General features: G+C 37.0%; 1 protein-coding gene across 13 annotated transcripts in view; it reads left to right on the top strand.

Annotated features, from left to right (window-relative positions):
- AGTPBP1 (ATP/GTP binding carboxypeptidase 1) overlaps window positions 1-13,382 on the top strand; it is a 175,155-nt gene that overhangs the window by 67,668 nt on the left and 94,105 nt on the right. For all 13 annotated transcript variants that reach the window (XM_023627133.2, XM_070248715.1, XM_023627123.2 and 10 more), the window contains one exon: window positions 444-621. In XM_023627133.2, coding sequence (XP_023482901.2) covers window positions 444-621 — 178 coding nt within the window. The remainder of the gene's footprint in view (window positions 1-443; window positions 622-13,382) is intronic.

The raw sequence follows: 13,382 nt of genomic DNA on the forward strand, positions 1-13,382 counted from the left end.
TGTTTCTGAGAAAGGCTCAGCCAAATGCATGTTTGTTTTTATTTCTTACACATTTCTTACTATCTTTCTTACTTAATCCTTTTTTTGCTTCTTCCTTTAAATTTTCTTTTTTATTTTATGCCCTAGTCTTGCTAAATGCTCCCTAAATCACTCATAGATATACTTAATACTTAGGTGACTTTTGGTACCACAGATGGTACTGACTTCTACTTAGTTAAAATTTTTATAGAAAAGCACTACTAAATTTGCCACGTAAGGTTGTTTCACAAAGAGATACTTCTGAATAGTCAAAGCTATTTTATAATTACATTATGTTAAAATAATGGTTTTTGTGATATTTGTTACTAGAAAATTATTAATGTATTAATTTCTGAAATCATGTAAAATTGGTTCAGTTATTGACAAAAGGCAAATTATCTTTTTTTTCTTTTCTTAAAAACCAGGAATGTTTAGCAGTCAGGACCCTCGATCCTCTTGTCAACACCTCCAGTCTGATAATGAGGAAGTGTTTCCCTAAAAATCGCCTGCCACTCCCAACAATTAAAAGTTCTTTCCATTTCCAGTTGCCAGTTATTCCTGTGACTGGACCTGTGGCCCAGCTCTACAGTTTACCCCCTGAAGGTAGGACCACATGCTTACTGCTGGCTCTCAGTGGTTCTTGGAATTGTGTGACTCTGTTGACTTTTTGTTGTACTTGTGTCCAACTCCCCAGCAATAGAAGGCCTTAATGGACACAATAAACTTTCACATTATATTTTACTTAATAAATGTTTCTTTAAATATAAGAAATTGAGGTCTAGTAATTAAGGGAAATAGTGTGGGATGTGTTACATATATGTAAATGTGAACTGCGAAAAAATTTAAGCATCACATAGCAACATTATTTGATAGTTTTATATAAATTTTCAAAATGTAGGAATGTAAATAAACATTAAATATGTAGGTAATTATATTTGAGCTTACATTTGTAGCTTTTTAATGAACTTCATTTTTTTTAAGTTAAAAATATCTGATCACCAAAATGTTTTGGGTTATGCTTAACAAAACTTGCACATAACTTCCCCAAATGAAAATATGAAATTATCAGAAGAAGGCTGTTTGCCATTTTCTGTACAGTACTGTAGGTACCTAGCCAGGGAAGTAAGAGTTTAAACTTATTAATGTGGGGAAAAAGTGGAATTTTTTTGATAAGATCTAGCAAAATGGAAAAGAGAAAATAGTCTAGGCTATTAATAGAATTTCTAAAGTATTTTCTTGTCAGTTGACCACTTTTTGAAAAAAAATTGAAGGTTCTTATATTTAAAAGCAATATTTTAAATAAAGTGGTTTAAAAGAATTTTCAAGTAGTTATGATTAATTTTAGTATCTTTGATATAGATTTATAATGGTATATATCACAGAGTACACTAAGATTTTATTTTATTTTCTTTTAAAGATTTTATTTTTTTCCTTTTTCTCCCCAAAGCCCCCCAGTACATAGTTGTATATTCTTTGTTGTGAGTCCTTCTAGTTGTGGCATGTGGGACACTGCCTCAGTGTGGCTTGATGAGCAGTGCCATGTCCGCGCCCAGGATTCGAACCAACGAAACACTGGGCCGCCTGCAGCGGAGTGCGCGAACTTAACCACTCGGCCATGGGACCAGCCCCTAAGATTTTATTTTTAAGATGTTTAATTATTAAAGTATAAGTTTAGTCTACACAAAATATCAAAATGGATTATTCAGAAACTTTCTTTAAAAGGTTTAAAAGTCTAAGACTAAGTCTGGGACTTGAATGAGATAGCTAAGTGAAAACAGTGGTCTAATTCCTTCTTTGAATTCCATTTAAAATTACCAACAAATTTTAAAAATAGGGGAAAATCTGTATTGGATCTGAAGACTAGGTAAAGGAACATTTTTTGTTTTTACCTAACAAACATAGAACCCATGCAACAAACGTGATGGAAATATGAATACAGAAGAGTGTCAGCTCTCTACTCAGTCTTCTTGAAATGCAGTATCTCTGGCTCCAAGTTGAGGTTCCACCAGCACCTGATTTGGAGGGACAATCAAGGGGCAGTTGGAACCCTTTCTTTCCTGTATCTCAAGGGTGCGGGAGTAGGATTGTGGGGATTTAAATGGCGGTTCGAACTGGTAGAAAGCTGGTGAAACTTCTCTATGATACGGCAGATAGTATCACTGGGAGGGAGAAAGGATATACCCCATAGTGTTCTTTATTCAGTGTCCAGAAGAATCACAAGGTAGAGAAACTGACTTCATGTAGTGAATTCACCAAACATGGGAAAAAAATGGCAGAGATGATATTTTTCTGAGGATTCCTTTTCGGCCCCATCTGAGACTGATGGATCTCTGAACTAGAAATGGAGATTTACATTGACTAACAGGCCTTCGTGATGAAGATGTGAGTGGAGTGTTCTAATAGCAACTGCATAGACACAAGGAAAATACCCTCTTTCTTCTTTCTGTTATTTTCTCACATATCAGGCTTCGTTACATTTATCACAATTTTCATTATTTTTTCCTTCCTCAGCTAGAGTATAAGTTCCATGAAGATAGGACTGTTGTTTTTTTCTTCATTTTGTCCTCAGCATTCATTAGATTGCATGAAACGTAATATGTGCATTTAACATTTGTTGATGAATGAATTGAGCTGACCTCAAGACTTACTCCCTTGAACATTAAATGCCAAAAGATAGTGAAACAGCATCTACAGAGATTTGAAGGGAAAGAGTTCTGACTCAAGATTTTTGAACCCTTATTAGTTGCCATCCATATGTGAAAGTACATATTCCTAGGCATGTAAGGGTATAGAAGTATGTTATCCAGGTACCCTTCCTAAAGTAATTGCATGAGGTATTACTCCATTCAGGCCAGCGATGAATTATGATGTCAAGAATACAGAAGACATAGGAGCAGAGTAATTGTATTAACCATTACAAACTGTTAAATATGTAATACTAAGTAGTTGCTCTGCTTTTAATTTGAAATATACTAACTAATTCTTGGTGAAGGATACATACTATACAGTTATAAAAAATTGCATCTTTTACATAAATAAACTAAAATTTATATTGATAGCTTTCCTAATATTACACTATTCTTGCATTTCTAAAATTATAATTATAGAAATAGTGGTCCAAATATGTGTTTTAAAATGTAAAAGTAACATCTAGAACCTTAGGCTTGGATCCACTGAACCATAGGAATCCATGGATGGACTTCAGAGACTATGAACACTTTGAATTCTATATAAAATTATGTATGTTTTTTTTTCTTGGAAAAAATTCTTGAAAGGGTGCATTCATCACTACTATAGAAAAGCAAGGAAATTTCAGAGATGCACAAAATCCTGAGAGTGCTAAACACCAAGCAAGAAAAAGCAACTCAGTTTCAGTAATGAGATATTTAAATGGATAAAATACTCCTATTAAAAGAGAGACTCTCAGATAGGGTTAAAAAACAAAATCTAAGTAGCTGGTATATACTGAAGACAGCAAGGATTGTTTTGTACAATCTAGATAATAACAAGTGTGCCAAATTCTAGAGCAAAGATAGATAAAGCTATAATCATTTGAATAATAAGGAGAAATTGATAGAAACATAGTATGAGTGGGTGATTTTAATACACTTCTAAGTTCTTGGTGAATTAAGTAGAGGTTAAACCAATCTAAGTGATGCTAAAGATAACTCTTGTTAATACGTTTGAAAATATGATTGAAATGGACAATAGGAAAATATGAATAACTAAATTTGACTTTAGTAGTAGAAAACCTGCAACTGAGGATGCAGTCGGGTTGTCTTCAGTGTAGACACCAAGTGCTGATGACTCTGTAGATTAGTTCTCTCAACTTTCAAGAAATTTTCCTATGCTTTATTTTCTAAAGCTTAGGGAAAACAAGGAAAGTTTAGAAGCTAGCAAAACCTGGTAAGAATGACCTGAAAAACCTACAGATCATTGTCACTTGTGAAAATAAATATTAAAATCCTAATATATTAGCAAATTGAATTGAGCAGTATTTTTCACGTATAGGAGACCTTGACAAAGTGAGGATTATTTTTATGAAAGTAAGTTCATTGTAGTATGTAGTCGTATGTAGTATGTATAATTAAGCTATAATAATTGATATTATTTAGTGGCAGTGGCACAAGAATAGATCGTTGGAATAGAAAAGAAGGTCTCAGACACCCTAAGCTATATGGCATTTCACATCTGGAGTATAAAACCAAGGGAAAATACCATATAAAGGAAAATATTTGAAAGGTTTGATTAAAAGTTAAGCCCATATATTCTCTCTGATGCTGAACTGCATTTTCCCTTCTCCCTGTCCAAGCAGTTATCTTTCTTGTTGGCAATAGGCTTTTCTGAATTCAGTCTTTTTCTTTTTCCCTAACAGTTCTTTCTCCAAATGTCAGTTCTTCCCTTGTTTATCCATGACTAACTGCTGTTAGTACAGTCGCATAAATAGACCCAGGTTACCATATGCAATATGAATACTTATTTTTTTGCTATTTCCAAAATAGTTTAAAAAGCAATTTGTTAACTGTGTTAGTTAGGATAGAATGAGCTGCTATTTCAAAGTGACCCCATACAGTGCCCTAGTCATTCAAGTAACAATTGTAATAACAGGTATTTTGGTAGCACATTCTCTTTGCCTGGGACATTACATATCGTAACGCCTTTACTGCTCACAAGAACACTATGAGTGTGGCATCTCTGTTTTATAGATGAGGAAACTGAGACACAAATAACTTATGTAACTTGCTCAAGGTCAAATAGCTAGTAAGTGGAGAAGCTAGGATTTGAATTAAGTATTCTGTCTCCAGAGCCCCTTTGCTACACTGCCACAAGATAGAAGGTTTTTTATATTATTTATTTATTTTTTGGGAGAGGAAGATTGGCCCTGAGCTAACATCTGTTGTGAATCTTCCTCTTTTTGCTTGAGGAAGGTTGTTCCTGAGCTAACATCTGTGCCAGTTTTCCGTTTTGTATGTGGGACGCTGCCACAGCATGGCTTGGATGAGCAGTGTGTAAGTCTGCGCCCGGGATCTGAACCTGCAAGTGCTGGCTTGCTGAAGTGGAGTACATGAACTTAACCACTACGTCACCAGGCTGGTCCCCACAAGATAGAAGTTTTTTTCTCACATATCCATCCGAAAGATGGGCAGGAGAGCCTGGGCAGTAGGTCTCTGTTCTACCAGGTCATCAAAGGAAACTGGTTCTTTTTGTTTTCATCATCTCCTATGGTGGTTTCCTCATGTGTATGTGGAAAATGGTAATGAAAAAAAGTGGAGAGGGCAGTTTTCTTCTTAAATAGTGATTAAGTTTGCGTGCTCCACTTCAGTGGCTTGGGGTTCACTGGTTCAGATCCTGGGTGTGGACCTATGCACCACTCATCAAGCCATGTTGTGGTGGCGTCTCACATAGAAGAACTAGAGGGACTTACAACTAGGATATACAACTATGTCCTGGGGCTTTGGGGAGAAAACCAAAAAAAGGAAAAGAGGAAGATTGGCAACACATGTCAGCTCAGGGCCAATCTTCCTCACCGAAAAAAAGCATACTTTAAAAAAAAAGAAAGAATTTCACCTAGAATTTGCATTTACCACTTTATGTCACATGCCATTGGTCAAAACTTGGTCATATGGCTGTAACTACTGTGAGGAAGGCTGGGATCTATAACCTCTAGCTAGAACTCAGAGGTGTTGGTACTAAAATGGAGAGGAGAACAGGCGGGTAGGGAGGAGTTTATAATCTTCACTGTAATGAGTCACATTGGAAATGGAAGTCAAGAAGAGTCTAAAGAAGGTGATGTCAGCAAGATGTTGGGGTAGGAGGTACCAACGCTTGTCTCCCATACAAATACAACAAAAACAAACAACCAACTAAAAACTGATGAAAATATCTCAGGGATAGTTCTGGGCTACCATGAAGAAGCATCAAAAACCTTGCAGAGCTCAAAAACTGAGGATGGTCGAGTAGAAAAGTACAGGAAACATATTATCTACGTCACCTTGTCCCCCAGTCCAGAGCAGCTTGGCACCAGGAGGGTTCCCCTCAGAGGAATTTCACCCGACAGGGAAAAGGAAAGCAGAAGAATCCCAGCAAGCCTCATTTCTATGGACATTTGTAGCCTTTGCTACTGAGGTCTCCCACGTCTTCGTCAACGCTGATCCCAGCTGATGGAGCTGCCTCTAGTGCTGCCCAATGTACCTGCTCTTTGGGGCTGGCGCTGTCACTCTGGGCCCGCTGTTGCTGCATCTCCCCCTGGCTGGAATCTGGCAAGACCCAGAGACCCAGACCCCTTTTCCATGAGAGATCTGCACGCTCTTGCATCTAAGACACTAATGCTATGCCAGACTCCACTGCTGCTGCAAATGCACCTGTGTCCCAGGACCCAGGCACTGTGCTGGTTCTGCATGCACCTAGTCCCAGGACTCCAGTTCTGCTGCTGTTCTGAGTGCCAGCATAGCAGACCAGGAGCAAAGAGAGATCTCCTTAGGTAGAACTTCCTCCCATGGGCAAAAAAGGAGAACAAGGAGACCACAGCAGCCTTTGCCTCCGAGCAGCCCAATAGCCCTAGCCACCACTGCCACCTGCAGGACCTCCATAGTATTGGCCACAGAAGACCCTTGCAGTTTGTGCTAATGTTGACCTCAGCTGATGGAGCTGCATGGAGACTGTTACTGTGCCTTCCCAGAAAGCAAAGATCCTATATCCTACCCAGCCATTGCCTTCAGGTGAAAGTCTTTCCCCACCTAAGCCTGTCTGAAAAGGCTAGAAGAGGTGACTGTGCTCTCAAATGTGTAGACATCAACACAGAGCCATCAGAAACATAAAAAAGCAAGAAAACATGACACTACCGAAAGGAACACAGTAATTTTCCAGTAACTAACCCCAAAGAAATGGAGATCTGTGAGTTACCTAAAAAATAATTCAAAATAGTTATTTTAAGGAAGCTCAAATAATTTAAGAGACGACAGATAGACAACTCACTGAACTTAGGAAAACAATACATGAATAAAGATAAAGAAGTCATAAAAAGAACTAAGCAGAAATTTTGGACCTGAAGAATACAGTGAATGAAATGAAAAATGCAGTAGAGGACTTCAGCATCAGGATCAATCAAGCAGAAGAAGGAATCTGTGAACTTGAAGACAGATCTGTTGATATTATCCAGTCAGAGGAGAAAAAAGAAATTGGAATGAAAAAGAGTGAAGGAAGCCTATGTGAATTATGGAACACCATGAAGTGAAACAATGCCTGTATTATAGGAGTCCCAGAAGTAGAAGAGACAGAAAAGGACAGAAAACTTAAAGAAATAATGGCTGAAAACTTACCAAATCTGGGGAGAGATTTGGCCATCTTGGTCTGTGAAGCTCAGAGATCTCCAAACAGATTCATCCCAAAAGATCTTCACTGAGACATTATAATCAAGCTCCATAAAATCAAAAACAAAGAGAGAAGTTTGAAAGCAGCAAGAGAAAAAAGACTTATCACATACAAGGTAATTCTGATAAGGCTAGTAGCAGATTTCTCAGCAGAAACCTTAGGCTGGGAGAGAGTGAGATGGCATATTCAAAGTGCTCAAAGGAAAAACTGTCAACCAAGAATACTTTACCCAGGAAAATTGTCCTTTAGAAATGAAAGAGAGATAATGACTTTCCCAGAATAACAAACGCTGAGGGAATTTATGACTACTACACCTGCCTTACAAGAAATGTTGAAGGGAATTCTTCAAGCTGAAAAAATAGGGTGCTAATTAGTAACATGAAAACATATAAAAGTATAAAATTTACTTTAAGGGTAAATATATAGTCAAATTCAAAATACACTAATATTGAAATGGTAGTGTGTACATCACTTTGAACTCTAGTATATAGGTTAAGAGACAAGTGTTAAAAATAAATATAGCTACAATATTTTGTTACTGGATACACAATATAAAACGATGGAAATTGAAACATTAACCACATAAATTGTGGGGAGGCAAGTAGATGGGTAGAACTTTTTTATACAATTGAAGTTGTTATCAGCTTAAAATAGATGGTTATAAATATAAAAAGTATTATGAAAGCCTAATGGTAACTACAAAGCAAAAACCCATAATTGATACACAAATGATAGAGAAGAATCAAAACATGATGCTACAAAAAACCGTCAACTCAGAAAGAAGGTGTAAGAGAGGAAGAAAGGAACAAAGGGCCCACAAAACAATCACAAAGCAATAAACAAAATGGCACTAGTAGGTCTTTACTTACCTGTAATTACTCTAAGTATAAATGGTTTAAATTCTCCAATTAAAAGACATAGCATTGTTGAATGGATAAAAAAAATAAGGCCCAACTATATGCTGCCTACCGGAGACTTACTTAAGCTTTAAGGATCCTCATAGGCTGAAAATGAAGAGATAGAAAGAGATATCCTTGCAAATGGAAACCAAAAAGGAGGAGGGGTAGCATACTTACATCAGACAAAATGGACTTTAGGTGAAAACCTGTAACAAGAGACAACGAAGATCATTATGTAATGATAATAGGGTCAATTAATCAAGAAGATAGAATAATTATGAACATGTGCACCCAATATTGGAGCACCTAAATGTATTAAAAAATTAGTAAAAGGTCTGAAGGGAGAAATGGCAATGTTTCCTAATATTAGGAAACTTAAATGCCCCACTTTCAACAATGGCTAGATCAGACAGAAAATCGATAAGGAAATAATGGATTTGAATGGCACTTTAGACAAAATGGACCTAACAGACGTATGCAGAAAATTCCATCCAACAGCAGCAGAATACGCGCTCCTCAAGTGCACATGGAACATTTTCCAGGATGTGTCATATGTTAGGTCACAAAATAAGTTATAATGAGTTTAAAAAGATTGAAATCACATCAAGTATCTTTTCTGACCGCGATGGTGTGAAACTAGAAATCAGTAATAGGATGAAAGCTGAAACATTCACGGATATTTGGAAGTTAAATAACACATTTTTGAACAACCAGTGAGTCACAGAGGAAATCGGAAAATATCTTGGATGTAAACAAAAGTGGAAACACAGCATATCAAAACTTTTGGGATGCAGCAAAAGTACCTCAAAGAGGGAAGTTTATAGCAGTAAACACCTACCTTAAGAAAAAAGAAAGAGCCAAATAAACAGCCTAGCATTATACTTCAAGGAACCAGAAAAGGAAGAATAAACTAAGGCCAAAGTTAGCAGAAGGAAGGAAATAATGAAGACTAGAGCAGAAATAAATGAAATAGAGACTAGAAAGATATTAGATAAGATTAACAACACTAATAGTTGGTGTTTTGAAAAGATAGACTTGGCAAACCTTTAGCTATACTAGGTAAAAAAGAGAGATGACTCAATAAAATGTAAATGAAAGAGGAGACATTACAGCTGATAGCACAGAAATACAAAGGATTGTAAGAGGATACTGTGAACAATTATACTCCAACAAATTGGACATTTCAGAAGAAGTGGATAAATTCCTAGAGACACAAAACCCACCAAGACTGAATCAGAAATAGAAAATCTCGTCAGGCCAATTACTAGTAATGAAATTGAATCAATAATAAAAAATCTCCCAACAAAAGCCCAGGACCAGATGTCTTCACAACTGAATTCTACCAAACATTTAAAGAGAATCCTTCTTAAACTCTTCCAAAAAATTGAAGAGGAAGGAGCACTTCTAAACTCATTTTATGGAACCAGCATCACCCTGATACCAAAGCCAGACAAAGATGCTACAAGAGAAGAAAGTTACAGGCCAGTATCCCTGAGGAACGTAGATGGAAATGTCTTCAACAAAATACCAGCAAACTGAATTCAACAACAAATTGAAAGGATCATACACCATGATTAAGTGGGATTCATCTGTGGGATGCAAGGATATTTCAACATCCACAAATCAAAATGTGATACACCACATTAACAAAATGAAGGATAAAAATCGTCTGATCATTTCAATAGATGCAGAAAAAGCTTTTCACAAAATTCAAAATACTTTCATGATAAAAGTTCTCAACAAATTACGTATAGGGGGAATGTTCCTCATTGTAATAAAGCCTGTATATGACAAGCCCATAGCTTACATCATGCTCAATGGTGAAAAGTTAAAAAGCCTTCCTCTGGAATCAGGAACAAGACAAGGATGCCCACTCTTGCCCTGTCTATTCAACATAGTACTAAATATCTTAGCTGTAGCAATTAGACTAGAAAAAAGAAAAGGCATCCAAATCAGAAAGGAAGAAGTAAAATTATGTTTGTAGATGACATGATCTTATATATAGGAAACACTAAAGTCTCCACCAAAAAACTGTTAGAACTAATAAATGAATACAGTAAATTGCAGGATACAAAATCAGTATACAAAAGTCTGTTGTGTTTCTATACACACTATCAACGAACTCTCTGAAAGAGAAATTCAGAAAACATTCCCGTTTATAATAGCATCAAAAACAATAAAATACTTTCAAATCCTTAGTAAAATTTATTTGTAATACCTGTACACTGAAAACTATAAGACATTGATGAGTTTGAAGAGAACACAAATGGAAAGATATTCTATGTTCTTAGATTGGAAGAATTAATATTGTTAAAATGTCCATACTACCTAAAGCGATCTACAGATTCACAGAAATGTGAAAAACTATCCAAAAATTTGTATGGAACCACAAAAGACCCCAAATAACCAAAGCAGTCCTGAGAGAGAAGAACAAAGCTAGAGGCATCACACTTCCTGATTTGAAACTGTTAAAAACCTATAGTATTCAAAAAGTATGGTACTCAAATATACCAGGCACATAGCCAGGTGGAACAGAATAGAGAGCCCAGGCATAAACCCATGCATATTTGGTGAACCAGTTTTTGATAAGGGTGCCAAGAATGCACATTGGGGAAAGGACAATATCTTCAATAAATTGTAATGGGAAAACTATGTATCGACGTGCAGAAGAATGACACTGGAACCCTATCTTACAGCACTCACAAAAATTAACTTAAAATGGGTCAAAGACTTAACTATAAGACCTAAAACTGTAAAACTCCTAGAAGAAAATGTAGGGAACAAGATCCTTCTGATTGGTCTTGGCAATGGTTTCTTGGATAAGACACCAAAAGCAATAGCAACAAAAGCTAAACACACACAGGGACTACATCAAACTAAAGAGATTCTGCACAACAAGGGAAACAATAAATTGAAAAGGCAGCCTACAGAATGGGAGAAAATATTTCCAAACCATATATCTGATAAGAGGTGGATATCCAAAATGTATAAAGAACTCATACAGCTGAATAGCACAAAAGCAAATGATCCAAGTAAAAAATGGGCAAAGTACCTGAATAAACATTTTCACAAAGAAGGCATACAAATGGCCATCAGGTATATGAAAAGGGGCTTAACATCACTAAACATCAGGGAAATGCAAATCAAAAGCACAGTAAGATATCACCTCACACCTGTTAGAATGGCTATTACAAAAAAGACAAAATAGCAAATGTTGGCAAGGGTGTGGAGGAAACAGAACACTTATATCTTGTTGGTGGGAATCTAAGATGGTAGAACTATTATGGAACACAACTTGGAGGTTCCTCAAAAAAATAAAAATAGAAATATCAGCAATCCCACTCCTGGGTGTTTATCTGAAAGAACCGAAATTATTATCTTGGAAGAGTTATCTGCACACTCATGTTCATTGCAGCGTTGTTCACAGTAGCCAGGGTTTGGAAACAACCTAAATGTCCTTCGAGGTATGAATGGATAAAGGGAGTATAGGAATATTATTCAGCCAATAAAAAGAAGGAAATCCCACCTTTTGCAGCAACATGGGTGAATCTGGAGGACATTATGCTAAGTCAACTATGCCAGACAGAGAAATACAACTATATGGCATCACTTATATGTGGAATGTTTTTTTTAAAAACCCAGTTTCATAGAAACAGAATAGAATGATGGATGTGGGGACTGGGGTCGTGAGGTCAAAGGGTACAGATTTTCAGTTATAAGAAGTTTAAGTTCTGGAGATAATAGTGTACAGCATGGTGACTCTAGTGTATACTTTAAAGTTCCTGAGAGTAGATCTTAAGCAGTCACACACACATACACAGACACACATGCTCAAAGTATTAAGTGTTAACTGTGTGAGGTGATGCCTCTGTTGAGTACCTTCATCTTGGTAATCATTTTACAGTGTATACGTATATCAAATCATCACGTTGTACAATTTAAATATGTACAATTATGTTTGTCAATTATTCCTCAGTTAAAAAAATTTTTTAAAAGTTTAGAAAAATGTCCTTTAAAAATATTCTCTAGATGCTGGCCCCGTGGCCAATGGTTGAGTTCGCGTGCTCTGCCTCAGTGGCCTGGGGTTTCACTGGTTTGGATCCTGGGTGTGGACATGGCACGCTCATCAGGCCATGCTGAGGCGGCATCCCACATAGCAGAGCCAAAAGGACCTACAACTAGAATATACAACTGTGTACCAGGGGGCTTTGGGCAGAAGAAGAAGAAGAAGAAAAGACTGGCAACAGATGTTAGCTCAGGTGCTAATCTTTGGAAAAAAAAAATTCTCTGCTTTGTTTTACAGCCCTCAGTTACTTACCTGAGTACTTTCAGAGTACTCTTCTACTCTTCTTTCCCTGTCTCCTCCACTTTCATGGTCCTCATGTCCTTTTACATTCTGTCCCCTGAGTTTCTCTCTAGTGTATATTCATTCTTCATCCCTATTACTGCTGTATCGGTCCAGATAGTTGGTGTCTTTTTCCTCTACTGATTGGTCTCGCTCCACATATATGTTCTCTCTCTCACACCTGCCTTCTTTTGAAAAATGTAAGTTGAATTAAGTAATTCTCCTCTTGAAAATCCTCAGTGCTTATCTTCCATAGGGTAAAGATCTAGGGGGCCGGCTTGGTGGCGTAGTGGTTAAGTTTGCGCGCTCTGCTTCAGTGACCCGGGGGTTGCTGGTTTGTATCTTGGGCATGGACCTACACACTGCTCATCAATCCATGCTGTGGGGACATCCCACGTAGAAGAACCAGAAGGATCTACAACTAAGAGATATGACCATGTACTGGGAGTTTGGGGAGAAAAAACAAAAGAGGAAGATTGGCGGCAGGTGTTAGCTCAGGGCCAATCTCCCTCACCAAAACAAACAAAGAAAACACCCCTGAGGGGGGAGAATCTAACCTACTTGGCCTACTATACCCTTCATTTTCCTATTCTTATTTGCCTTTCTTAGGACTTTCCCAAGCATGTAAGTTAAGTCGTGGTTAACTTATTATTTTCTAAAGATATCATCTAAATTCTTTATTTAGCGTTATTTCCTCTTCTTAAAAGCCACACTCACCCACCCTTATGTTCACCTGGAAAGCTGCCGTA

This window comes from Equus caballus, chromosome 23 (assembly GCF_041296265.1).
Source record: "Equus caballus isolate H_3958 breed thoroughbred chromosome 23, TB-T2T, whole genome shotgun sequence".
In the NCBI taxonomy this organism is placed as follows: Eukaryota; Metazoa; Chordata; class Mammalia; order Perissodactyla; family Equidae; genus Equus; species Equus caballus.